The sequence below is a fragment of the Corvus moneduloides genome, chromosome 19 (genome assembly GCF_009650955.1).
Source record: "Corvus moneduloides isolate bCorMon1 chromosome 19, bCorMon1.pri, whole genome shotgun sequence".
NCBI classification, from domain to species: domain Eukaryota; kingdom Metazoa; phylum Chordata; class Aves; order Passeriformes; family Corvidae; genus Corvus; species Corvus moneduloides.
This window is the reverse complement of record NC_045494.1, coordinates 7342463-7369999: the sequence shown is the minus strand read 5'-3', so window position 1 is coordinate 7369999 and position 27537 is coordinate 7342463. Positions and strand designations below refer to the sequence as shown.

The following is a 27537-nucleotide window of genomic DNA, read 5'->3' as shown; positions in this document are numbered from 1 at the left end:
AGGAGGAGGAAGAGGAGGAAGGCAGGACAAGGAGGACAGTGCAAGCAGCAGCTCACGTGTGCCTGGAGAGGTGAGTCCGGCGGGAGCCAGGAACTGGCACGTGGGAAGGAGCCCCATGCCAGCACCTGCCCAAGTTCCCACAGGGATTCAGCATTTGGGTTTGCTGTGCCAGGGCAGGGGCTGGTGCAGGCTGCAGCTCCTGGCTTGCACGTGTTCGAGCCAGGCCTGTGGAGCTGCTTTTCAAGGGAGCTCAGAGCTGGACTGCCACGGAATGATGTAGCGAAGGGTTGGTTACCTGATTACTTTTGGGGAGGAAAATGTTTTTTGGAAAAGATACTACCTGAGCAGAGCTTCCTAGATCACCAAGCCCTGCTACCTGTCTGAGAGCTGACTCTGGGTGGGTTTCTGTAGCTCTTTGCCACCAGCAAGTCCCACCAGGTCTGCTAAGGGCAGTCACTGCTGCATTTCATACTAAGGCTGATGTTCAGCTTCACAGGGCATGAGTTCATGGAGCTGTGTCCGGGTTCTGGCTTGGGTCTGGGATGTATCCTGGCATTGAAGCCCTCCTGGTGGCAGTGGCCAGCTGCAGGCTGCACAGCTGTGCTCTGGCGTGACAGGAGATGTCTGGGGCCAAACCAGCCCAAATCCTTCTCTGCCAGAGCCTGGTCTCTGGGAGCTGTGATCCTCCTCCTCCTCGTGGGCAGTGCATCTCTCTCTTGATCAAGCCCCCTAATTCATCTCCTTGGACTGCTTCCAGCAGCACCTATTGCCAGGAGGGTGTGCGAGAGGCAATGGAGTAAATGCCTATGTAAGCACCTTTGCGTCCAGATCCTCCATCCTGCTCTCGCTTTGCCCTTGACACTGGTGCCAACGAGGTGGAGCGCTGAGCAGGGTGGGAAATGCCTGGCCTGGATGTAATGTGGGAGGAGATGGATGCCTGTACAGGAAAGGCTCCGTGGGGACAGGATGTGACTTCTGAGGATCAGGAATGAGACTGAGACTTGCTGGGCTGCTTAAGGACACGAGCAAAGCCCAGCAGTGGGGCACCCATCACCCCTCAGTGCTCAGGGAGCCAGGTGATGTGTGAATCAGTGTCAGGAGCTGCAGGAAGAGCTCCTGTGGGTGGCTTTAAATCTGGGCAATAACCTGCTTTCTGACCTGATTCAGTGCAGGAGAGGCTCTTCCTCGCCCTGCTTCATCCTCAGCCTGCACCCTCCTCCCTGAAGGACAGATCCCATGGTCCAATACAGCCTCTGCCATGGTGGTGCTGCCCTTGTGCAGGTGCCAGACATCAGCCCTGTCCTGACCCTGAACTGGGAGTGTCTGGGCAGTGGAGTCTGCACACCCATCCAGGGAATTGACCCTGTCTGCCATGGGCATCAAGCTGCCATTGCTCCCATGTTTGCCTGAGCCTCCTCCTGCCCAGGTGTGGGGTTGCAGCAAGTCTTTGGGTCGAGCTGGGCATGCTTTAAAAAACCAGCAGTGAAAGGAGAAGCCCGAGCCACAGCTGAAAGGGGGGATGTGTATTTCCACCCATCTGGTTCATAACATACTTAAAATGTTTTGGATGTCTGGTATGGGCCTTTGCAGACCTCCTACCCACTCAGTGGGGATTAAACAGCCATGAATTTCCAAGTTTGGTTTTCATGGGTGAGATTTGGGAGTGGGAGTCTTGCACTCCAAGACTTGGAGCCGTGTCTGTCACAGCCCCACCTGGAGCTAGCACTGGCCATGGAGCTGCTGTGGATGTCACTGTGTGTATTGCTTCTGCCAGTGTGGCTGCTTCCCTGCCGGGGAATGCATCACTTTGAGTTTTACTCCATCTCAAAATAATGTCAGAGTAGAGAGGAGAGGTTTGCACAGCTGCAGGGACTGTGAGACAAGCCAGGATGAGCTGCAGCCACCCAAGAGATGGGCTAACCTAAAAAAACCGCTTTGAATTGTTGCATTGAATTGAAAACAAAAACAAAAACAAAAACAAACCTCCTCCCCAATACTTTACAAGGAGACGATCGCTGTAGCAGGCACCTCTAGATGGCAACATCGACCTGAGGAGCTGCAAGCAGGAGCCGGGGCCCCGCAGAACGGAGCAGCCTGACCCGGCTGGAGCCCCCAGGCCCCTCACCCGAAGTGGGGAACACAAGTCAGTGCTGCCTTGGGCACCTTTCTGCAGGGGCTCAGGGCAGAGCTGGCCACGCAACTGTGCCTGCACCTTGAAACCCCCTAAACTCTAAAAGTTCTCGTCCTGGTGCATAGAAGGGGGCGAATTGTTAAAGGGCTTTCTCTGCAGTGAAAACTCAGTGATGCTCTCAGCACCTGCTCTGCAGGCACGGGGGAATAAATGTCACGGGGGGTCTGCCAATTCTGCAAGGTGGGCACGGTTGAAGCCATTGGCAGCTCTTTGGGCTGGTGTCACCAACCAGCTGTTCAACCTTCAGGAGTGGATGGAAAACTGGGATTCATGGTGGGAAATGGGGGCCTGCTCCTTCCAGCTTCACTCCCTGCAGGCAGGGCCATAGGGGGAAGGCGCTGGGCTTCGGGGCAATGTCAGGCCTGCCAATAGGTAGTCAAATGTTTGAAGACTGCACCAGAAATTTCTAGTAAATCCCTCCAGTGGCACCCTCCATTCACAAGGCTTGTGTGACACCAGAGATTAAAGTTTGAATTATCCAGCTTTAACCACACGAGTGTGGCTACAGCAGCACAACCTTTGGCTGGGGATGTCAGGGTGCTGTGCCCTGACTGTGATGTAACAGCGTGTGCTGGAGGTCGCTGGGGTGAAAAAGTCCTTCTCCTGCCTGAAATGGGGCACACATTTTGTACAAAGCAGGACCTGGGCTCCTCTTTTGCAAAGTGGGTTTAGTCTGTGCTCAGGGAGCTGCAAAGCTTAATTAAGATCCTTAAAAGGACAAAAGGTGCTACATAAATCCAGGGGATTATTATAAATGTCACTGAGCTTTACCAGCTCTGGAAAAACTCAGAGGAGGAATAACAAGACCTTTCACTTCACAGCCCTTTCTAGCAGGGCTACTTAGAGCTTCATGCTTCAGCATAGCAGCCGTAAAATGTTGACATTTATAATTAGATGTGCATAATAATCTCTTTATTCCCGAACTGAAAAGACAGGGTGTGTCTGGAAACGTCAGTCCCTCCTCCTTGCCAAGGATCCCCCTCCTTGGGATTGCTCATGAAACCATCATTTGGTGAAATGTCTCGGGGCCTGGTTTGAAGAGGTGTGGGATCTTTGCAACTCCCCCAGGGAGCTGCAGGCTGGCCATTTAGTGAATAAAACCAAAGCTTCCGTGTGTTTTTAATCTGATTAGTTGATGATAATCCAGTGGTATCATGCAACAAAAACTGTCCAGCTTTATTAGGCAATCTCTTGTTTTAAAAGAACTGTGCTCGAGGGAGCACTTGCCTCTGCTGTTTCTGCTGAAGATTGGCAGAAATGGGTGATTTTTGGTGGTTTTAGTGCTTTGTGAGAGCAGGATTAATTTGGGTCTTGGACAGCTGGGGATCGGTGGATTTTAGTCCCATGGGTGCCACCAGCGGCTTTATGCAGCCCCTCTGCCAAGGGGGCTGGGGGTGGAGGGGGCAAAGGGCTGACGGGGGAGGGCTGGGGCTGAAGGTGGGGGAGGGCTGGTTCCCAGACCACCGTGTTGCTCCTAAATCGATGATGGGGGATCTCCGTCCGGGGCCGGTCCTGTAGCACCGGACCGATCCCGGATCAAGCACGAGGTCGGTCCCTTACCGTGCCAGTCCCAGACCACCGGCTCGGCGCTGGATTGAGGAGGATGAAGGATTCCCAACGGAGCCGGTCCCGAACCACTGGCTCGGTCCTGGATCGAGAATGGGGAACCTCCCACCAGCTCGGTCCCGGACGCCGCCGGTCCCGCCCCCCCGGCGCCGGTCCCGGGCCGCGCTGTGCGTCCAGCCGGACCCCGTTCAAAGCGAGCCGATGCCCGGGAGCCCGGGGCAGCCCGGCCGGGGGCGGAGCGGTGCCGGTGCGACGGGATGGGCGGCCCGGCCCCTGCCCCGCTCGACGCCGCATCACGGTGAGTGACAGCCGCCCCGGCCCGGCCCCGCCGCACAACCCGCCGGGCTTTTCCAATCAGGCCGGGCCGGGGAGGGATTTCCTGCCGGGACGGGGCCGGCCCGAGCGGGACTTTGCTGAGCGCCGCGCCGCCTGCGAGCCGGGACCCGCGGCTCCGCTCCGGTACCGGCCCCGCTCCCGCCCCGCGCGGCTCGGGAAGTTGCGGCCGGGCCGGGCTCGGCACTGCTCGGTGCGCTGCGGTCCGGAGCGGCTCCGCACGGCGCGGCTGGGTCCGGTCCGGTGCCGTCGGTTCGCCCCGGTGCGGCGGGCTGGGAGCGCCGCCAGGTGAGTGGGGCCGGCGGAGCAACTCGCCCCAGGAGCCGCGGAGTGACTCTCCTCGATGGGAGCAGAAATGCCCCCGAGCCCGCCCGGAGGAAGGAGCCGCCCCGCCCGGGGGTCTCGGGGCGGGGGGAGGCGGAGGCGCGGCCGGGGCCCCCCTCGCTGCCCGCCCGGCCGCGCCCGCAGCGGGGCTGGAGCCTCCCGGGGGCACCGAGCTGCCCCCGCCGCCTCCCGGGACCCGGCTGGGTGCCTTCAGCTCGTTCGCATCTTTCCTCCGCCACTTACGTAACTGGTTTGGGTTTGTTCGGGGGTTTTTCCCCCTCCCCTGCCGCCTGTTTTTTCCCGGCGCTGCCGTTGGCTGCAGGAATGTTTGGGATACTTTGTTTCTCCAGGTGGATTCCTGCGCTGGAGGCTCAGCTCTGCTCGTGTGGGAGGGATGTTTTGCTGTTGGTTTTCCAGCTTTGTGCGTTTCTCGAATTTTACCTTCGCTGCTTCTCTTTGGAAAGGCTGAGGAGGTGCAGGTCGGCATTCGGAGCTCTCGATCCCTCCGAGTTGCCCGCTGAGCCCCGCGTGTTTCGGGAGCCGAGGCAGCAGCACCGGGGCCGTTTTCCAAGTGAGGCCGGGCAGACTTTTCAAACGTAAAGTTGCCTCACCGCCTCGCGTTTGCTTCTTGTGAGCGGTCTTGAGGAGCAGCGCAGAGTCGGTCTTGAGGATGCAGTGCAGAGGGTTAAACGAAATAGTTCTGAAGACGGTGCAACTCAGGAGGTTTTGGGAGGGGATTTGTTTGCAGCAAGAGGTTAGTCTGAGTCAAGTGGCTGAAACTTTGTTGTAAGGTAGATAAGCTTGTGCAGGTGCCCCAGGACGAGGGGAGGTGAGAGCTGACCCCGACAGGCACCAGCTTCGGTGCCGAGGGGGTTCATCAGCTGAATGAGCTGTGGGTGGAGGGAGAACCCCCCAGCCTGGTGTGGGAATCACACCCCCCTTGTCCCAGAAGCTGAGCCAGTACCTAAGGATCATTTTTTCGTCTGCCCTGTACTGCTACACCCTGGGGAGTGCTGGAACATGGGGAACCCATGAGGGGTCCCTGTTTACGGGCAGCTGCAGCTCCCAGCTGAGCCATGCTGTGCCATGGGATTCTCCTTCTGGTTTTGCCCCCACCCCAGCAGGACCTGTCGCTGTTGCCTTCTCTCCCCTGTGATTTCCATCCTCCAAACAGTGACCTCGATTGCTCGGAGGAAGCGACACTCGCTGTTATATAAACTCTGGAGGGTGAGCGCTCCAGACTCCACTGAGCCATGGCTGGGGGAACCAGAGCTGATTCTGATCTATCCTGGATGGGCACAGGGGAAGTGGAGGGGTGATCTGGCGATGGCCTTGCAGCTGGCACGGTGTGTGCTCCCTGCTCTCCTGCACGCACACTCCTCCCCGGCGTCGGAGCAGCCTGCCCAGATGCATGGCCCTGAACCAGAAGGGATTTTCTTGCCACACAGTTTGGGCAGCCCGGGCACAGTGTGGGAGCACAGGCTGGGACATGTGAACTGCTCCTGCAGGACCCCATGCCCTCTCCAGGGTTCCCTGGCTGGCCAGGATATGGCACTGATCTTGTTCTGAGCATGGTCGTCCTGCTGAATTACACCCAGCTCCTCACTGGGGCCAGAGAGAGCTCCTCAACTGGTGAAGGAGTGTCTTGGGTCCCAGGGCATTGAGCTTCACGGGAGGTTTGGAGGGTGAGGGTTTATCCTTGCACAGGAGGAGAAGAGTGCAAGGCAGGCTGATCCGCTCCCGGGGGCTGCAGAGGGCTTTGGCTAAACCTTCCCAGCTCCATCCCTTGTGTGCTGCCACCGGGAAAGGAGAGGGGGAGACGTTGTGTGCCCCAGGCCCTGTGTGCTGCCTTTAGGGAGGACATGGTGTGTGTGGCCCCGGGGGGGTGGGACAGGGAAGGAGCTGTGCCCCTGTCCCGCTCCGGGGGCAGCACCCTCAGGAGGTTTCCTCCACAGGTTCTTCCTTCTCCGTTTAACATAAGGATGAGCCAAGTCCCTCCAGGACTAAATATAGTCAAAGTATTCGTTCTTCGGCACGGATACAAAAGCTGTCGCGACAGAACCGGGAGGTAAATGGCCTTTGGGGGCTGACTCTGCTCTTCCCTCTGCAGGTCCCGGGCTGCCGCGCCGGGGCTCATCCAGGCACGGGGCTCCCCAGCGTGCCTGCAGTGCTGTCACCGAGAGGAATGCCGAAACGAAGGGGCTAATGAGCACCAGAGAGGGAGGATCTATAACTTCCAGATGGCAACGAGCCCATAATCCCTTTGGGAAGAATTAGGGACTCGTCAACGCAGCAGAGCCTGCTGAGGGGAGCAAAGCACGACACCTCTGGCTCCAGGAGTGCTGTGAGAGGCTGAGGGCATCCCAATGCTGCCAGCGCCGGACACCCTGCCCCGAGCTGCCTGGCTTTGTCTCACAGAGCCCTGGTGCTGCCGGGAGCCTGTCCCCGAGCACTGAAGTAATTTTTGTTTCAACTGATTGCATGTTCTCCAACCAAACCCCATCTGGGTCCTGCTCCTCCCGACGCAGAAAGGGACTTCTGCTCTTAACAGAAAGACTTCTTCCTTCTGGCTTTTATGCCCTGTGGGATTGTAAAGCATCTTTCTTGCTGGATTTCATCTCTCATCAAAGTTTTTTGAGGAATTAGGGCTTATTCCCATGGCTTTATAAACCTCTGGGATCGGAGGGTTTCTACGTTGCCACTGCTCCCACCTGCGTGCGATGGGGCGCGAGCAGGAGCTGATCCAGGCCGTGAAGAACGGGGACGTACCCGGCGTGCAGAAACTGGTGGCCAAGATCAAGGCGTCCAAGAGCAGTGAGTACCTGGGCACAGAACCGTGGGCTCCCTCCCCCTGGCTGGACACTCCTGCCAGTCCTGGGGTGTGAGTCTCAGTGCTGGCCAAGCCGGGGTGCAAGTGCTGGCTCTGACCCCCAGCACATGAGTTATGCCGTGGCCAGAGGCGGGAGTGCAAACACAGCCTGTGCGGATGAATGACTGGGCTGTAAGCAATCCGACAGCTGAGCTGGGGTTCCCCTTGGGCTCGGGGCCAGGGGCCCTGGAGTGTGGGCCACTGAGCAGGGATGGGTGAAGGGAAGCAGCCATGGTGGGGGAAGTGAACGCCTTTGGGGGGGACGCTCCTACAAAGGGTCTTTAGCGGTTGCTGCTCACTCCTGGCTGTATTTATCTTGTGAAAAATTATCATCCCAGCCAGTCGACTGGAACCAATCGTCAAGCCTTGAATTTCAGTCTGGTAATGTTTAACCCTTCAGCAGGGCTGTTTTCTTGCATGTGCTCTCAGAAAGGTCAGCAGCAAGCACAACTTGGAGTGAACAGAGGGCTCGCGGGGGTCCCCAAGGGCACTGCAGATGCTGCACGGCATCTGGAGGAGATGGGGAGGGTGGAAAGGTGGAGGAGATCGTGGCCAGTGCCACGAAGCCCTTGTATAGAGCTGAGCTCCTGGTCATTTTTCCTGACGGACCAAGAGAAGGAAACTGGGAAAAGTAAATAAAAGGGCTCTTGGTGCCGTGTCTGGCTGGGGGAAGGTGCACCCTGGCTGCCCGGGCTGTGGCAGTGTGGATCCCCCTGCCAGGGCTGCTCATCGTGGGGGGTCTCGTGGGTGTGTGTGGGAAAGCTGAAGGGGAATAAGCTGTCCGGAGGAGGGAAAGGGGAAACTCAGGCGGGAGAAGCTTTAAGGCTTCTTAGGAGCAGCTCAGAGGAGAGAGGTTGGCATGGAGAAACCTGAGTTAGGCTGAGGAATATAAACGTGAGGAGGGGATCAGCTCCCCTGGGTCGTCTACTGGAAAGCTTTGACTGGGGCCAGAACTTTGCAAATCCCAACTGCTGGGCTTTCAGAAGGGCTGGGAGGCACCTCCTTCCCCAGACTGGGGGCATCTGGTGCCCCTTCCCTGGATGAAGGTACAGGGTGCCATTGCCTCTGCTGCTCAGGGACTGTGCCTGTACAGGGTCCCTGAGCTGAACAGGAGCAGTCTGCCTGTGTGGGTGGGTTGAAGGACACCCCCAAGGCAATGAATAACGTCAGGACGTGAGTGTCCTGCTGGCTGACGCAGCCCTGTCTCCCGAGCTGGTGTCCCATGGCCGGGCAGTGTGTGCAGGCTGGGGTGCCCATGGCTCTCCTCCTCCTGCACACCCAGAGGGGTGAAGTCACACTTGTTTTCTCCTGTACCCTCCAGTAACTCTCTCCCAGTTCAATCCCGTCTGTTTTCTCTCTGGAGTCTTCCCCACCCTGCAGCCATGGGGCACCCACGTGAACATGTGTGTTTAACTCCCCCGCTGCAGCGGCGTCAGCAGCTCCCTCGGCTTATTTTCATTTTATTCCTGTAAAAGGAGGGGGCAGAAAAACCTGACTCCTCCAAGGCCACTGCTGCAAGCCCTCAGGGGAGCTCCTGTGCTTGACCTGCTGTGGGAGCTTGCCTAGTCCTGGAAGCTCATCCCTGGCATGGAGGGCACCACTGCTCCCCATCCCTTATGGTTCCCTCTCCCTCCTCTCACCGATGCCATGCGAGCCAAGCATTTGCTGCCTTTGCTGCTTATTAAAGCGCCTTTTCCATATGACAGGCTGAGATGCTGATTTTTATTTATTTTTATTTTTTATTCTGTATTTTTTTTAAATCCCTCTAAGAGTCCTTCTGCTGTCTCAGTGGATTGGGAGCTCGATCACTGTGATCAGCCCTCTGGGGCTTCCTGTGCCTAAAAAAGTCACCGCATGTAAGCAAAATCCAAGCGCCAGTCCCGGCAGCGGGAACTTCAGGGACACGTTGTTTAATATTCTCCGTGCGCAGCCTCCTCCCTGCGCAAGCGCCGCCGCACAAATGGGTCACAGCACCTCTCATTCCAAGGTGGGGTGGGCAGGGACAAGATTTTTGGGGGCAGGAGGGAAAGGGCAGGTGAGGGCAGTTGTCCTGCCTGCGGGAAGGGGACGTCGGCGCGACGCCCTGGTCACTCCTGCAGCCAGGGAAGGGGTTCTGGTCTGGGAGAGCCAGGCTGCTCCTGCCGGGCCAGCCGTGCTTTACTGCGGTTCCCTGGCAATGGAAACATCCCGCTTTTTATTTTCCTTCTCCCTCTCCCCTCCCCTCTGCGTCGGGAGCGCTGCAGAGTTTAATTGAAATTGTTAAACGACCCGTCACGGCTTTGGCCTCTCTCCCCCGCGATCAATCACGTCCCTGGGCTGCTGCCCTCGCCAACAATGCACCAGTTGGCCCGGCCAGGGCCAGCACTGAGGGGCTGGGGCTCCCGGGGGAGGCGAGAGGCAGAGCCTCTCTGGCCAGGGGATCTCATCCTGCGAAGGGGCAGCAGCTTCTGGAGCTGAACAGTGCTCAGCAAACTTTGGGTGTCCCCATGCCTGGATGCAGGATCAAGGGGCAGGGATGGGGGGATGCCAGGGTGATGCTGAGAGAGGGGGTGCCCCTGTGATAGCTAGGGACTGGAGGAGCCGTGGAAGGTGATGGGAGCTGGACTCACTGTTTACCTTCCTCGAGGGAGTGGTGAAGGTTTTTATTTAAACGTGTGCGAAGTGCAAAGAAAGGGCAGCAGCTGAGCAAACTGGTGTGAAACTCTCAAGGACGGGGAGTGAAGCCCTGCTGGGGTTCAGCTGCTGCCTTGAGGAGGTTTGGTCAGCCACTTGCCCCATTTCACCAGCTATGTTGCTGCTTTCCAGACCTTAGATATATTAAGGACTGGGGTGGGCTCCTGGGATGTGGCTGTGTCTGGGCCATGACCTAGCAAGCTGTTAAATGCTAGCAAAGCTTGCAGAGGGGTCTTGGCTTTATCTCCATGCCTGTGTTGGAGCCTCTCACTGCTGCGTCCTGGCAGCACAAAGCACGTTAAGGTTTTCCCAGGAGCTGTGCCAGCCCTCGGATGCTGCTGCCACCATCCAGTTTGGCAGGAGAGGGACGATGCTTCTCCGTGTGCCGTGAGACTGTAGCAGGCAGGTGTGGGATAATTCACTCCTTCCCTCCCCCTTGAATTTCCTCCTAATCCCTAGTAGCTGTATCAGCTTAAGCCTCAAAGTATGAGGTTTAATATCTCTCCCGTGATTTGTTAACCTTTGCCACTGACACTCTGTGTCCCTGTCCTCTGAAGAAACGCCCGTCCTCCTTTCATGTTCTGCTGGGATTTCTGCTTCTCCTAGCAGCAGCAGGTCTGTAGTTGTTTGGGGGAGAATTTGCTCCTTTTTGCAATCTGGGGATTATTTTGTAATGATGTTGGATGTGCCTTTGTGCCACACAGCAAGCCCAGTGTGTCACCCCCCTTACTGAGGAGGACCATCCTCCTCTTCGCTGCTGCTACTGAGGGAGGCTTGTCCCAAACCCTTGGGTACTCCTTGGTCTGGCTGCAGGGCAGAGCCAAGACTGGCCTTGGGCAGGATCCTTATCGTGTCAGGCTCTGTTACACACGATGGCTTTCCCTGCTGGCAGTGGTGCAGGGGTGCCTGGGCACCTTTCCCGCTCCAGTCCTGCCCCAGGCAGTGCAGGAGCCTGGACCCGGCCCTGTCACATGAAGCCCAAGTTTTGAGGATGAGTTCCCAAAGCGTCCTTGGTAGTCTCCTCTCCTCTCCTCTCCCCTCTCCCCTCTCCCCTCTCCCCTCTCCCCTCTCCCCTCTCCCCTCTCCCCTCTCCCCTCTCCCCTCTCCCCTCTCCCCTCTCCCCTCTCCCCTCTCCCCTCTCCCCTCCCCGCTGTAGGTCTGACGGGCTGGACCGGCTCCGCAGCCACGCTCCGGCTTGGAAAGGCTGTGGGCACGCCTGCGGAGAGACGCCGAGAAACTCTGCCGAAACGGGCAAAACTCCCTCTTCCTCTGGGACTGAGCCAGCAGCGGGGCGAGGCGCCGTGCCCGGGGAGCCGGGCTGGCGGCGGCCCCGTGCCGGGGACCCCAGCACCCCACAGCGTGCCCAGACCTGCTCCTGAACCAGCCTGCGGTGGGTGGGTGGTGGGAGCGGGAGAAAAGAGGCTTCAAAGGCTCCGGAGAGTGCGGCAGCCACGGGGCTGGATGGTGGTGGGGCTGCAGCTCCGTGGCAAGGAGGGGTCCATCCTTTCTTCCTCCTTCTGTGGCTCCCGACCTCCGTGGAAGGGGGTCTCCTCTGGTAGCCTGGTGTTTGCTGGGTGGGTTTTCCCATCCACATCCTGGAATTTCCACCTCTGTCGCTGGGAAGGAAAAGGCCCGCACGGGCAGCGGAAGGAGTGAAGGGACAGTTGGTTTTCCAAGCTGGGCTCCAACGGGTGTTGTGTTTGGAAAGGGGCCCGGCTGCCACCGGAGTGCCCGGAGCCAGGGAAAGCGTCGCTGTGCCGAGTGCAGGAGATAAGGCACGAGCAAGCAACGTCACACGGGGAGGTGGAGGAGCCTGTGCTGGCTCAGCAAGCCCAGCCCCTGCCCCTCTGCACCCCCTTCCCCTGTGTTCACAGCTCCACATCTCCCCCTGTTCCAGGTCTGTATTTCTGTCCTCAGCCTTTGGACGCCCGTTGGCAGGGCAGCCTGTGGTCCCTGCTGTCAGCCTGGGCCATTGTAGCTGACTTTTCTTGTCTCTGTAAAAGACTGGGGGGAAAACCAGGCTAATTCTGGGGAAGAGGATGAATGTGGGAACTTCTGAGCTTGCTCCAGGCCATGTTGCCATCCTTTGGAGATACCCCAGCGCTGTCTGGCTATTCCAGGGAATCTGGGATCTCCTGGAATTGTGGAGGTCCCTCAGGGCCATGGATGGAGCTACACTGGCAGCCATCCCCAATGTCACAGGCAGGAGGCTGAGGTTTGGGACAGGAGGGGAATTTCCATCCCTTGGGCATTTCCTGGTGACTCAGCCCAGACCAGGGGCCTCAGCTGCCCCTTCTCAAGGGCTGCAGAGGCCATTTTGGCTGTCTGACCCAGAAACACGGGACAATTCAGATGACGACAGCTTAAGGACAGACAGGGAGGGCAGCCCCGAGCACTGGGACACCGTGTGCCTGGCTGCCAGCAGCACATGGGCGGCATAACCAGGACGATGCTCCCCAGGGCTGGAGAGAAGGGGACGTGGCAAGGACACTGCCAGCACAGGCATTCCATCCTCTGGCTCGGCTGGTTCCAGGAGGGAGCTGGTGGACCATGACAACAACCAGCATCACTTCTGCCACCTCTCTGTCAGGATCCCAGTGCTGCCAGAAGGTTTTTCTGGGAAGGTGGGAGGTGAATTGTTGGATCCAAGTGGCAATGGACTTGCGTGTAAGATGGTTTCCTGCTGGAAATGGATGATTCCACCAGCATCACTCCGGCAAGAGTTAAAAGTGGGGTTGGATGCCGTGCGTGTGTGTGTGCATGCACGCGCCCTGCTTTGTTTTTAAAAGCGCCTCGGCTGTCCTGGATCCCTGCCAGACCCGGGGCCCGCCGCTGGCAAAAAACTCCGGCAAAGGAGTATGAAAGGGGCAAGAAACTAAATAACAATAAACCACCTTTTTTTTTTTTCCTGGTTGCTCTAGCAAGCGAGAGGGTGGGGAGGAGCTGCGAGCATTCTGGCTCCCCCGAAATCCTATCCTGGCTTCCCTAAAAAATCACGCCTGGGATGGAGAGGGAGAGATCTGTTTGAACCTTGGGGCTGTAATATCACCCAAGCCTTGCCGAGGTGTCCTGGTGAGTCACAGACCTGTCTGGAGATGCCCAAACTGCCTGGAAATGGCTCTGTCGGGATGATCTCTCCCCTCCCAGGGAAGGGCTGGATACTCTGGCCCATCCCTCGCTCCTGCGGGATGCTGCCCGGTGTAGGTGCGCAGCCACCCCGAGCCGTTTGCAACCCCAGGGAGAAAGGCCGGAGCTGCAAGCGAGCAGGGCTGCGATGGCGAGATAAGGGAGCAGGGAGAACCTGCGCGAGGCAGGTATGCGGCTCCCGCAGCATCCCAGGCCTGGTGCAACACGTCCGGCTGCGCTTCCGCCAAGCCCTGCCAGCGCCGCTCCCCGCGGGCCCCAGCCAAGGCTGCGCAGGGAGCACGTGGCCCCCGGCGCTGCTGCCGTGCCCAGACCCCTGCCCCGGCCTCCCCCTGTGCCATCCCGGGAGCTGGGTCTGGCTCGGCCACCCGAGGTGGGCAGCTGTGCCGGGAGCAGTAAAACGCCTGCGACTTTGTAATGCTGGGCACGGCTGGTTGTGTAAGGCCCTGTCTGCTTGGAAGGGAGTTGGTGAGCACGGCAAGGGCGTCAGGTGCCTGTCACCGAGGTGTCCCCAGCAGCGAGGGTCGCTCAGGCTCTGCCACCCACTCTGCTGGTGCCTCTTGCCCCTGTGGAGCATCGATCCCAGGGGCTGCCTGCCTCGTTCTCCCCCTCGAGCACTGCTTGTTTCTTTGCCACGACAGGTGTGGATAAGCCTGAAGGGGGGTTTCCAACTGGAGGTGAACTGGCTGCAAACAGCAATATGGAGACTGGGGATTGGGAGCCCCATGGATCTTCCCCTTCCATGGGTGTCCTGTCTCCCTGGGCAGGACACCCAACTTGCAGCCTGTGCAGCCCCTCAGGAACCCAGGATGTATCCCCACCATGGCAAGGCCACGTGAGAACCACTTGCCTCAGTGGCCTCCAAAAGCAGCCAGAGTCCTCCCTGGTGGCTAATCATTGCCTGCAGGGGGGACACAGGGACACAGTGAGTCTGGCCAGCAGCGTGGGGTTCAGCATGGCCATGGCCCAGGGATTGCTTTGGGCTGCAGGCCAGGCTGCTCTGGTCGATCTGAAACAGCTCTGGTTTGGTTTTGTGGGGCTGACACAGATGGGAAGGGCTTCATGAGCCCTCTTGGCTTCCCTGAACCAGTACCTGCTAATCCTGCTGGCTTAAAAAGAAGGGAGACGCTCCTCCTTAGAGGGAAGGAGGCTCCTGCAGACTGAGGTGCTGCCTCTGAGCCTGCTCTGTGTTTCCAAACCTCAGGAGCTACTTAAGCATTGGAAGAGCCCTCAGTTTCCTCCTCAACAGTGTTGAGGTGCAGGAAACTGTCTTGGAGCATCTGTCCCACTGGTTATATTTAGCAGCACATGGATATCCTGGAGCTGCTTCTCTGTTCCTTCCACCCCAAACCTGGTGTGGATGTGCAGGTGTCCAGCTCCGAGTCCCCAAAGTCATGGCTCTACTCTGTCCCACTGCAGCCTGCTCCTAATGCCTGTGGCTCTGCGGGACTGAATTCACACCAGGTGAGTGGTCCTGGACGAACACTCTCCTCCCAGGAGCAGTGCAGGTGGGTGCCTCTTCTCAGCCTCAGTGGGGGACAACCCAGACCCTGGAACAGAGACCAGCATGTGGCCGCCAGCCCCCTGCACCTGCATGTGTTGCTGGTGGCCATGTGCTTGCAAAAATGGTACCTCATTTTCCAGGGGGGGACATGCACCTTCCAGGGCTGGTTGGCTCTCCAGGTGCTTTCCCAGAAGGATTGCCACAGCTCAGAAAGCCGTTCCCTGCCAGGCCTGGGGATGGAGCAACCTGCCATGATCTCATGGCCAGGGTGGGGGGCGTGGGATGCCTCAGGAGGGCTGGCACAGAGCAAGAAGTGGTGCCTTTTCCTACAAAAAGGAGCTGATGGAGGCAGGAGGGTCCCATTTTCCCCTGTGCTCCCCCCACTTTCTCCCCACACCCCCCTCAGGATGCTGCGGGGCAGCAGGTGGGGGTTTCAGGGCTCGCTCCCACGTTCTGCCTGCGCAGCCAAGTCGGGCTTGCCGGGGCCGTTCCCGACACGCACCCGCCGTGCTGGGAAGGCGTAAACAGATCGGGTTCCTGGCAGGGGTCCAGGGAGCGGGCAGGCCTTGGCTTGTGTCCCACCACCGCTCCGTCAGGACGGGGTGTGGGGAGCTCCCAGGCAGGGCTGGGATGGAGGGGGCTGACCTGGCAGAGGGGTCCCCGCAGGCAGCGGCATCCCTGCGGGATGCTTGACAAGGAGCCAAGGATGTTGCCTCTGCCTCTGTTTACTTCTGGTGCTGAGGTGGGCCTGTTCTTTGGGGGGTGGGAGGTGTTGATGTGCTGCCCCCAAACCCCTTCCTGATCCCTGTGTGGGGAGCTCCTGACCAGAGCTCAGCCCATGAACTGGGGGTCGTCAGATCCAGCTCCTGCTTTTCTATTGGAGTTGTATTGTGATGCCTTTGACCTTGCTGTAAGTCAGCCCTTGTCCCTTCCAAGGTACGTGGGGGGATGGGACTGCTCCGTGTCGCCTTTGTCCCCAGCTGGTCCCCAAGCAGCTGCTGCCTGACTCTGGCGTCCGGGCTGGGCAATGGGAGGAACCCGCTGCCCTCCCTGCCGGCCCCGGAGCAGCTGGGACAAGGGGAGGGGGTCAGGAACGCAGTGCCCAGAATAACTCAGCAGTCACCAAGGGCCCTGAAGGGATGGCAAGGTGGGTGTGGGATCCTGGGGTGGGTTCCTGCTTCCAGCATAGGGAAGGGATGATGCCTCTCCCAGGACACAGACTGTCACCGGCTGCTAAGTGTTTGCTGCTTCCATGTGGGGACATGCAGGGTGGTGCAGGACATCCTGGTCATGTAGCTGTCGTGTCCCTCTCCTGTCCACTGCATATGGAATCCTATTGTAGACCCCAGGCAAATCCTTCACTGCCACAGCTGCATGAAAATAGCCCGATCCAGCTAAGGTACGGGGCAGATGCTCGACAAGATTTTGGCAATGGCTTCTCCCACTTTGGCATTGTCCAGCCAGCCAGAAACCCAGATGGGCAGTTGGAGGGTCTGATCCACCTGGGAAAAAATGCTCACTCTGGGCATGGACAACACCATGCTGCCTTCCCTGCCTTGGGAGGGAAAGGAGAGAGTGGCAGCAGGACCATCTCTCTCAGGCTGCTTGTCCCAGGCTGGAGAGAGCTTGGCCCGTGCCTGCTGGGGATGGACCCATTCCTCTCCCATTCCCACTTGCAACAGCGTGGAGCAGCCAGTCGGTTCCCATGTATTTTGGTAGGTGACCTTTGCACGGGGAATGGGAACAACAAGGTGCCCTCTGCACCCTCACCATCACTGGACAAGGGATTCGGAGAGGGATCCCTCCCGTCCATCATGGCTTGGGAGCTGAGCAGCCACTGCTGGGTGATATCCTTACTTTCTTTCCCAGTGCAGATGCCAGAAATGGCTGCAGCACCACAGAATCTGCAGGAGCAGTCACCCATCCAGCATCCCTTGAGACTGGCAGGAACCAGAGGCCACATTTTGGCTCTGTCCTGGAGGGGAGGAGATATTTTGCTGAAGGTGCTGAGATCCAGGCTGCAGTTCAGAGGGAGCTGGACAGCCCAGGCATCACTTGCTGGAAGGTAGCTTTAGGAAGCTCAGCCTCTTGTTTCAGTTCAGCAATGGAGAATATAGTCAGCAGCCCCCCAGAAGTGGAAATCCTTGGTTCTTAGAGAAGAAAACCCAGTCCCCAGGCAGCAGCTGCCACTTCCCTGCACAGCACAGGCTGTGACTGTCCCGGGGGACCCCACCGGCACGTCCCCAAGTGGGGCTGGCGGCAGCACCGGCTCGCGGGGTCAGAGTTGAGGAAAGGCATCCGCAAGGTATTTTTAACCGTGGGACTCCGAACTCTGGCCGCCAGCAGCCATCTGAGGTTAGTCCCGGGCTGCCGACGGCTGATTGCCCACAGGCTGCTGGCGAGAGGGGGGAGTTCTGAGTAAAATTCAATTCCCAGCTGTGTCGCGGCCTCGGAAGGAGTGGCGGCACTTGAACCATCGACCTTCTGGGTGACCTCGAGCGAACAGCTTCACCTCCCGCTGCCTCCCCTCCCATCCTGTGTGTGCCTTGCCCAGATTAGCGCAGCCGGGGTGGGGACAGCCGCTCCGTTCGCCCTGGCAGCGCCTGCTCCAGGTGCGCGGCAGCTTCCCTGGGGCCAAAGGAGGAGGATGTGACAGGATTTCCAGCCTCTGCATCGCTGTGTGCTTTGAGTACTGGCTCCACCGGCTGGAGCAGCTCCTGGGTGCCAAGCTGCCGTGTGCAGGCACAGGGCTGGCACTGATGGGGACACAGTGCTGTGGCAACCCAGTCCTCCAGCCTCAGCCTTGCCCTGCTTCCTCTGGAAGCTGCATGGTTGCTGCAATGTCCAAGCTACAATGTAGGAGCTGGATCCTTGTTTCTCTCCCTTGAGCCCACAGGGTTTTGCTGGCCACTGTTGGCTGCTCTAATTTTCATCTGGGGCTCATTGTTAGAACCATAAAATAAATAGGTACGTGCTGCTCTGGAGCGTCAAACTCCTCCAGGTGTAGGTGGGTTGCTGGGTTGCTGCGTCCCTGTCCGCCCTCCCTAATTAACTGTTGCTCAGCTAATCCAGACTTACTGACCTGCCCTAATCTTCCTATGCGAGGCCAGCCCTTCGCTGCTGACTCCTGTCGCTCACCTCTCATGTCCCCTGTGAGCCTTTCTCATGTTCACAGCCCTGGGTATGTGATGGAAGATGGTACCCCAGGAAGCAACAGAATACATGGTGGGAGTTGGCACCCTGGGAAGCAGCATCCCCCCATGCAGGGCTGCTGAGGTTGTTTTCCTGACCAGCAGCTCCCTCCATGCCCACGCTCACACTGCTCCTCTCACCGTCCCCCCACATCCTGCTTCCCCTCTTTCTTCCTCCCATTGACCTGCTGCCGGTTGGATTATTTCTCCCCAGATGCTGCAATCTGCATTTTTCCCAGGTTGAATCTGCCTGGGTTTGTTCTCCTAATCTCTCTAAGTCCTTTTTGTGTTATTTCTGGCCTTGTCAATGTGTAGCACATCCACCACAGATTATTTTAATGCATCATTTGCTGGGTATGGCATTAATGACAGCACTGAGAGTGTCTGTAGGTGCAGCCCCTTTGCCAGGGTATCTGGGATAGTCCTTCCTTGCCTTCCAGGGAACCAGTTGGACTTGAGCTAAGGTGCATTGTTAATGCTGGAGCCCATGCTCTGCTGCTCCCCGTGTCCCACAGCCCAGGGATGGCCCTTGGCCCCACGGAGTGCCCAGTGCAGGTTCAGGCAGTGCTCGCACTTGGCCGCTGGCCCCCACTGCTATCGGCCCATCTCTTCCCGCTCGGGAGGCGTCCTGTCCTTTCGGAAGGATGGGGGAAATGGAAAAGGCTCCACCTCTTCCCTGGGCAAATACAGCTCCTCTGAGTTCATATCCTGGAGAGCGGAATAGCCAGGTCCCAGCAGGGATGGTGACTTCACCTCCCGGTAACGCATTTCCCCGGCCAGCTGGGAAAGGAGCCCTTGTATCTCCGAAGGAGCCGGCTGGCTTCCCCCACCTGAAGCCTTTCCCAGCTGTTTCCATCCTGGATGGGGCTGGGGGATGCAATTTCTGCTCTGTGGGGAAGGGGTGTTACCACTCCTCCCGGCCAGGGGAGCTGGGCTGGGCTGCATCATTTTGGGGTAGGCAGCCACTACAAACCCACAAATTATTGTGGAGAAGGGGAGCAAGCACCATTCATCCCACCCCAGCTGAAATCCTTCTGGGGACCTGAAACTCAGAGCAGGAGCACGTGTTTGGCTTTTGCAAGGGGTGAATCCAGCCCCGAAGAACTCCTGTGATGCTCCTTTCCCCTCTTGGCGTTTGTCCCCTTCAGCCACTCAAACCTTGGGGTCGAGAGCTGAGAGCTGCACCTTCTTCCCAGCTGTGTGGATGGAGACAGGGTTTCCGATTCTGCTTTTCCTTTCATTGTTCTGGGAGCCTTCCCTTTGAACAAACTGCCTGTTTTTTCCTGCTTTGCTTGTGAGGGGAAGCAGCAGGGGGGAATTGGGGGTTTGGATGGGGGTCCTGGAGTGGCTGGGCTGGGGGTGAGTGATCAGTGTGCTGTGGGGATGCTGCCTCATGTCTCACCTGCTGCCAGCCTCTTAAAAAACCTTAAATGTTTGATTTCCCCTGGAAAAATGACTCCCAGCCTTTTCCAAAGAAGGTAAAAGGCTCCCAGTTGACTCCATGGTCCTGTTGCCCTATCCCTGTTTGCCAGTGGTGGGCCTCCAGGCCAGCCCAGGGTGGAAGGCAGATCCTTGGACCTTTCAAACTCCTCTGCCTTTGCCATCACCTGCCTTCATCATCATCCGCCATCATATCCAAACATGTTGCAGGACAGGATTGCTTAAAGGAGATGAGGAAGGAGGCCAAGCTGCCAGAGGAGACTCGACATGCCATCAGCAGAGACAAGTTGGTGACAGGAACAGCTTGGGCTCTGCGTGGCTGTAAGCCCTAAGATTTGGGGCTCCAGCCAGGGGTAAATGGTGACTTGTATTGAGGTTAGAAACGAGCATTAGGTGCAGGGATACTCACAGCACAGGGGTGCTGTGTCCAGCCTCAGGATGCTGTGAGGAGCCACTTGGAGCTCAGCTCCTGGAAGGTTATTGCACCTGCTGGGGTTATTCCAGGCTGCTGAAACCAGGAGCAGGACTTGGTGTGAGGGCCACCCTGCAGCCTGTGCAGTGTCAGAGCAGGCAGGGCCCTGGTCTGGTCCAGGGTTTGGTCGGTTTTTCAAGGGATGAAAATGCCAGTTACTCTTGAGGAGTTGCCAGGTGTTGGTGTAGGGACACTAAGGGGCTCCCAGCTGCTCTCATGTCATTGCCATTTCCCCTCTGTTGATGGGAATCTGCCCCCTTGATTGCAGCCTCCCCATCCCTGCCAGTTAACCCAGTGGCTTTGCACCAGTCGCACCAACCCCATAGTGCCTGGCTTGGCAAGGGACCTGTTTGTCAGCGTTGGTGGGGAGCCCATCTTCAGTGATGCTGCGGAGCCTCAGACCCGGCACGGGCTATTTGTGGGCAAGAAGGCACCTGTGGCATTTGGACACCCGTGGTGTTTGGACAGTCATGGCATTTGGGCACAGGAATGGGTGCTCAGCAAGGTATCCCAGGCAGCAGCACCTTGGCAGCCAAATTCACCCACCATCACCATGGGGGAATTAGGGGAGCCCCTGTCTGGGGAGCCAGGCACAGCACTGGGCTCGTTGTTTGTGTTGCAGCTGGTGGCTGCAGTAGAGAGCCAGGGTCAGGAGCCCTTGGCTCTCACCCAGCCTCTATTCTGAGCTGGCTGGGCAGCTTTGGTTGAGTTTCTTAACATCTCTGTGGCTGAATTCCTTCCCTATCGAGGTGGGTGAATCTCTTCTGAACCTATTGGGAAACTGCTCCTGAAGCAGGCAGTCTGCCAGGAGGCTGCACTGGGAGGAGCCGGGTGTGGGTGGCCACAGCGGACGTGCCTGTGGATGGAGAGGCAACAGGGAAGGGTGATTCCTGCAGAAGAGGGATGGACATCACCTCTTTGGGTCTTGATTTTGGCCAAGACAGTGAGTCTGTCCTGAGCCCCAGCACGAACCCACCATATGCCAAGGCAGGGCCACCCCAGGCCATCACAGGGCAGGTTGGGTGAAGCTGCCAACTCCTGCCACCTCCGCCTCCAGCTCCAGAGGCTGCCACCACCATTGGAGACGGCTGGTGCTCTGTGGGATAGCAGCTGATTAGCCCCTCCAGCTGGTTTATTGACTTAGTGGTGACAATCCCCAGGTGGATTTCCTTTTCCCAAGAGGGTATGTGCAGGTATGTGGTGTGTCCAATGCACACAGTGCCTCTCCCACTGCCCAGGGAAGCAGGATGGTGTTCCTGCAGTGCCCTTGCAGGGCTTTCCTGCATGCAGGGTACTCGTAGCAGGCAGTGTAGGGGTGGCCAGGACTGGATGTTCAGGGACGCTCATGGTACAGGGATCCTCGGGGTGGATGCTCATGACACTGGGATGCTCAGACCTGCAGCACAGGGAGGCTCATGGCACAGGGGTGCAGCCAGCAGTGTGGGGATGTGATTTCCCAGGACGAGGGGATGGGATGAGAGTCTGTGACACAGGACTGGCAGAAAGGGGTGTTTGATCTCCAGTTACGGATCTGTGTGTCCTGCACAGCAACAAAGCCTTGCAGTGGTGGAGCTCTGCTGTGGCTGCCCCGGGTGGACAAAACCGGTGGGGGGGTCACAGCAAAAGAACTGCCTTCTGGAGCCTGACTCCCGTGTGAGAGCCAGGGCAGGAGTCTCCAAAGGGCAGGACTCCACGGGATGTTTGGGCATTTCCTTCCGCAGCCAAACCCAGGCAAGCACGTGTCACTGCATCCCAGGGAGCGCTTCGGAAGGATTGTGTCCGTCTCCGAGATCTCGGGGTGAAGCTCACGGCTGTCCCCGCAGGAACGGGCTCTCCGCTGGCGGGCGGGGGGTGACTCAGGGTGCCCGGTGTGCCGGCACAGGGGTGCTGGGCCGGGCGAGGGCACGCCCGGCTCCACGCAGCCGGCACAGCCGGCGCCAGGCGAGTGCCTCGGGGGGGTAAATACGGGTTTGTGCCGGGCCGGCTGCCAGCGCGGCGGGTGAGGTGCCCGCCCCGGCCGGCCGCTCCCCGGGTGCCCCCTGCATCCCACGAGGAGCCCAGCCCAGCCTGGCATCCCCCGCCACGGCAGTGCAGCCCTTGGGGAAACCGAGGCACAGGCAAAGGCGGCTGCTTGGGAATGCGCCGTGCGGGGCTGTGCCACGGTGCGGACCCAAAGGCCGAGGGCCGGAGCCGGGCCGTGCCAGGCATGAGGGTCCCGGCCCCGTGTGGGGCTGGGCGGCCGCTCTGCCTTCGCCACGGCCGGCGGCCGGCCCGACATTTGTAAGCAATTTGCCGGAGCGTTCCGGAGGTGCTTCCCGCTGCCGCTTGGCAGCCAGACGCCGCACAGAAGCTCGCCGGCTCCCTCGAGGCCTCGCTCAGGCCCGGCCCTGCGCTGCGGAGCCTCGTCCTGCCCGGGCCGGCGCCGGGGAACGCGGCGGGGCCGGGGCAGAGCGGGCTGGGAGCCTGGCGGGACCCCTCGCGGGGGTCGTGCTGGGGAGCAGGGCCGGGCAGGGGGAACCCACGGCTGGAGTTAACCCTTGGGGTGCACCAAGCTGGGTTTTCCCTGGAAATAACCCCTTCAGGGTGTGTCGTATTTCAGCGCCGTGTCCGTGTTCTTCCCGGGGTATGAGTGTGCTCCTGGTGGGGAGTGGGGGTTGCGGATCAGTCCTGAGAGCGCCCCTGCCCCAGGGCAAACCCAGCGGGGGTGATGATGTGGCTTCGAAGGGTCTGGCCACACCATCCCAGTGCTGTAGCTGGATTAACCCTGCAGCCCTTTCCCAGCCCAGCTCTGCAGTCCCCTGCACCTTTGAACAGGCGAGTCTGAGAGGGCTGTGAGATTGGGAACAGCTTGGCCCAACCTCTGCTGATCTCCAAAACATCTGTGTGGAAAAGGATGGGTGCCCTGGGCACCAGCGGGGAGAGAAGGGGCTGAAGAAATGTGGGGAAAACCTGGGAAATTGGTCAAAAGGAGCACATGGATGAAATGAGGAAGGGGCATGCAGGGAAATGTCCCATCAGCTGCCTTCCTGGTCACCGGGTCCCTGGAGTTTGAGACTGTGCAGTAGGACAGCACTGGTGCAGGGGTCCCAGCTGCCTGGCTGTGCTCTGCTCCCCTCCATTCCTCCATTCCTCTCCTTTCCCATGCCTTTATGCTGGGGTACCCAGACGCTTTCCCACCCACATTTCACCTTCCAGCCTTGCTGCAAACCCTCCAGCTCTCCAAGCAGTGATCTACCCAGCTGCAAACCAGGGATGAACTCTTTCCCTTCCTGCCCAAGGTGGATCCAAGCATTTAGGAAGACCTCCAAATGGAACACTGCTCCTGGCTCTCCTATTTGTAACCTGCTGCTTTCTCAGCCAGCCACACCATGCCTGTGTGGTCCTGCCCTGTGTCCTGACCTGGCTGGGCTGCTGCAGCAGGGAACAAATTTGAGGAATGTTGCTCAGGGAGATATGGATGCTGACAGGTGCCTGGGAGCAGGCAGGGACACCCACCATGTCCTGGGACATCCCAGCCTTGCTTACTGGACCCCACTAGCCAGCTCAGTCCCCTTGAAGGTGGGGTTAGAGATGGAATTTTGGGGTGAGCTCTCCCTCTTTAAATAGTGGGGCATTGCTTAACTCCAGGAGCAGCCCCCAGGGGCTGTGGAATGCTTCTGCCTCTTCTGGAGGTGCTGGTGTTCATTGGGCATCTCCATCCAGCCCCTCTCTTCTTCCCAGCACTGCACTCCCAGTGGTCATCATTCAGGGTCTGCCCCTCCTGCCCTGGGTAAGGACCCCTCTTCCTCCTCTTCTTCCTCCTCCCCATCCTGCCCTTTTCTGGTGGCAGTTTTGCAGACAGTGGGAGCAATCCCAGTGGTTACGGTTGCTCCAGAACTCGGATCAGAAGTAGCCAATTTACAAGTGAAATGTTATTTTTTTCCGGGCTGCTGAGATCAAGGGAAGCAACTTGTCCTTGATGAAGGCCCCCGATCCTGGACTCTTGGGGCTGGGAGGGAAAAGTGGGAGCTCTGCTGAGTGCTTTGGGAGCCAGTTCCTTTGGGAAGGGCTGTCGGATTGGTGACTGAGGCTCAAAGACAGTCCCTGGAAGAGGTAATTAGGGTGATCCTGTCCTGATCCCCTCAGCTGTGGCGAGTGACTGGTGAGGAGTCACGAGCCCTTCACCAGCAGCCACTCCAGGCCCATTTTGTGTTAATTAGGCTGTTTACAAAACACTGTAAATTGCCGTAATGAACACCCCAGTCCTTGGTTTCCTTTAATTATCCATTTGCATGATGAATGAGCCAGCCTGTCTTCAGCCCTTCTTTTCCAGCAGAGGGGTCACACAGCCCAGTATGGCTTTGTATGGGATCTGCCATGCAAGGTGGGCAGAGACCTCGGGAGAGAGGGAGAAGAGAATTGAGGAGGAGGAGAGGAAGGAAAAGCAGGGATCTTCAGCCCTGGAGATCTCCCTGGCTGTGAGGAAGGGGCTCCTTCCTCAAGACCAACCACATTTAGAGTGGGGTTTGAGCAGCTGTTTTACCCCAGGCTCGGAGCCTGGCACTCAGACTTTGATTTTCTGTAGGAGAAAGCACAGAAACCATTCAAAGCATTTAATCCTCCCTGGCTCGGTGATGGGGCTGCCTGGAAGGGCAGAGGAGGAGCGGCAGTATTTCTTGGCCCCCCACATACCTTCCCCTTTCTTTCCCTTTTGACTTGGCGGATGAATTCCAGAGATGTTAATCCGCTCTCAACCCGTCGGTGAAGAATAAAATGTCCTCTCTGTGTGGGAGGAAGGAATCCATTCAAATTAATTGCGGGAAGGAGCAGGGAGTTGGGGGTGCACTGGGTGTGAGGCTGTGCTGAGGGTGGGCTGAGCATCCTCTGCTGCCCAGTGGTCCCCAAAGGGGAGGGAGGGATGGGCAGAGGGATAGGGATATCTGAGGTGGCACAATCTTTGGGTCCCCAAAGGGGAGGGAGGGCTGGGCAAGGGGGATGGGGATATCTGAGGTAGTACAATCCTTGCATTCACAGCTGGAAGCTTCAGCCTCTGCCCTGGCCATAAAAATGCCAACCATGTGGTCTGTGGGCCAGGGCTTAGTGGCAGTGGCGGGCACAGGGAGCGAGTGGGGGGCAGAATGGCCCCACTCAGCAGTTTTGGGGTGTCAGTGCCTATAAAGGGGAGGGAAGCGCTGTTCCTCTGAGCCAGGCTGGCAGGAGCTGCGGGGTCTGACCCATCCCAGGGGCACACAGGAATCAGGCAGGAGAGATGGAGGGAGGAAAGTGCTGAGCTCGAGCTGGGTCAGCCCATTGAGGGTTCGTGGAGGTGAATGTGGAGGCAGAGGAGAGCAGAGGAGAGACCACTGGGATGGGCCAGGCGCTGTTCTGTGCGCTGGGAGGTCAGTGTGGCTGTGGGATGGGGTTCCTGTGGGGGCCTGCAGGCTCTGCCGCCTGCCCTCACCTTCACCTCTTGTCTCTGCAGAGCTCCTGGGATCTGCCAAGCGCCTGAACGTGAACTACCAGGATGTGGACGGGTGAGTGCTCCCCTGGAGAGTGCTGGGTGCTGCTGCCAGCCCAGGTGGGCTCCTCTCCCCAGTATCCAGTCAGTCCTGCAGCTCAGGGTATCATACAGCTTTTCAGGGGAGCTGGAGAACACAACAACATCCCAGAGCCAGGGCAAGCCCTGCACAGGCAGAGCCAATGCCTGCCTGGATCTAAGCTGAGGGCTGTGCTCAATCCATCCTGAAAATCCTTCATAAATCCCTTCTGTGTCCCCTTCTGTAGGGATGGGGGTGAATAGGGATGGCAGCATGTCCAGCCAGTGCCCTGTTTTCCCCTGGTTGAAGACCAGAGGAGCACCCGGCCGGCCTCAGTGCCTGCACGTGCCTCTGTTTAATATCCCAAAGGCAAAATCCCATTGTTTTGGGGAGAGTTAGAGAAAGAAAAGATGAGGTTGCCAAGTGACCACAGCATATTTGTGTGGCTCATCACTTCCAAAATCCAAGTACTTAATAAGCTGGGTACTGAGAGTTAAAGAAACCACAAAGGCCCATAAAATAAATAAGCGCATTATTCTTATTGAATTAACTCTGACCTGTCAGTCATTAGCATTGTTTTTATGTGCTGTTGTTGTACCTAATTTCTGCATGTTTTCTTTTGGAGGACTCTGTAGGAAGAGGTGTCCATGATGAGTCCTAACAGGCCAGCGGGGGGTTGGGAACCTGCAGGATGGCTCAGTCTTAAAATAATACTGTGCAGATGGAGCTTAATAGAAAAAGAATTTAATAATAGAAGCTATGATCTGATTCTGATAAGACACAGGGTTTGTGCTCAGGCAGCTCCAGGAGGGCTGATGGTGGGAACTGGGGTAAAGGGTCTGTTCCCTGCCCGAGGGACACGGGCAGGGCATTGGGTTTTGCTGGGGCACAGGAGGGGGATGATGGGGAGATGAGACACGAGCACGGGGATGGCAGTGTGTGTCCTGGGAGAGCCATGGTGCTGGTGTGTCCTCGGCATCACCTTGCTCAGGGCTTGGAGAGGATGGAGTGGGCAAGTGTGGGTTTGTGCAGCCACCTCAGGGCAGAGTGGGACCCCACAGGGATTTTGTACCCCCCAACTTCACACTTTGAGGCAGAGGTTTTGCTGTGGCTCAGAGATATGGTGGGTGTACTGGAGGAGGGAGCAGCCCTCTCTGCTGGGGTTAGTGTTGACACTTGCACAGTCTCAACACTAACTTGCGCAGGGATTTGGGGATGCTCTGGGACTGCAGATTATGAGGAGAGCCGTGCTGGAGGGGCTGCATCCCCAGCATTGGGTTTGGACACTGCAGAGCCCATCAGAGCCCCATGCTGGTGCTGTCAGGAGCCCCCACGTCCCTTGGAGCAGCACACAGGCTAATCCCCGGTGGCACAGGGACCCCTCTCTTGGCCTTGGCCCTTCACGTGATGGCTTGGGGGGAGTGCCAGGCAGACAGGCCCCTTTCACAGCCCCAACACACTGGGCTCTTTCATTACCAGGGGCCTCCCACGCTCTGCCGTGGGCTCCTGGCAGCCCTGCTGGCATGGGGAGGGGGCAGCTGGCAGAGGGGGCAGGAGTGGCCACGGGGCTGATGTGTTTGCTGGATGCTGTGAGCAGCGCTGGGGCTGCTTGGCTGCTCCATGGAGAGGGGAGATGCATCTCCCTCCATCCTGTCTGTTTCCCTCAACACAGGGCACGGGGTGAGTGACTCCCAAGTACACAAGTACTTGGGGTTTCCCAAAGCACACACAGTGTGCCTACATCCCTTACTGGGCCCTGGGGCACGGACAGCTTGGAGGGATTTATCAGTGTATTGCTGTGGGGAATCTGAGGCACTGTGGGAGTGTGGAATCGGGGAGGACGTAGCCATGAACAGCCAGTGACAATCCCAGCCCTCAGCCCATGTCGCCGTGGAGGGGGTGGCTGTGGGGACAGCACTGTGGGGCTGGGGGCCAGGCTGAGCCCTGCCTTATGCCACAGGTTCTCAGCACTGCACCACGCAGCCCTGGGCGGCAGCCTGGACCTCATCTTGCTGCTGCTGGAGGCACAGGCCACCGTCGACATCAAGGACAGCAACGGTAAGGGGTGACCCTGGGCACGGTCCCTCCGGCCGCCAGCACAGCCCCCTGCGCCAGGCCAGGGGCCGTGTCCAGCCCTGCTGAGCCCCGCTGCCCACAGGGATGCGGCCCCTGCACTACGCAGCGTGGCAGGGCCGTGTGGAGCCCGTGCGGGTGCTGCTGCGTGCCGCCGCCTCCGTCAACATGGCCTCGCTGGACGGGCAGATCCCGCTGCACCTCTCGGCGCAGTACGGCCACTACGAGGTGGTAAGTGAGA

At 58.6% G+C, this 27537-nt stretch overlaps 1 protein-coding gene across 8 annotated transcripts in view; it reads left to right on the top strand.

The window, feature by feature from the left end:
• Positions 1 to 27537, top strand: part of CASKIN2 (CASK interacting protein 2) — a 38089-nt gene continuing 10552 nt past the window's right edge. The window contains exons 1-5 of one of the 8 annotated variants that reach the window (XM_032129346.1): positions 1 to 70; positions 6525 to 7228; positions 25169 to 25220; positions 27184 to 27281; positions 27382 to 27527. In XM_032129346.1, the coding sequence (XP_031985237.1) occupies positions 7135 to 7228; positions 25169 to 25220; positions 27184 to 27281; positions 27382 to 27527 (390 nt within the window). In that variant the 5' untranslated portion in view covers positions 1 to 70; positions 6525 to 7134. Of the gene's footprint in view, positions 71 to 4171; positions 4379 to 5587; positions 5761 to 6524; positions 7229 to 24923; positions 25086 to 25168; positions 25221 to 25241; positions 25265 to 27183; positions 27282 to 27381; positions 27528 to 27537 lie in introns of those variants that run through there. The other 7 variants (XM_032129345.1, XM_032129349.1, XM_032129348.1 and 4 more) reach the window with 7 other exon arrangements.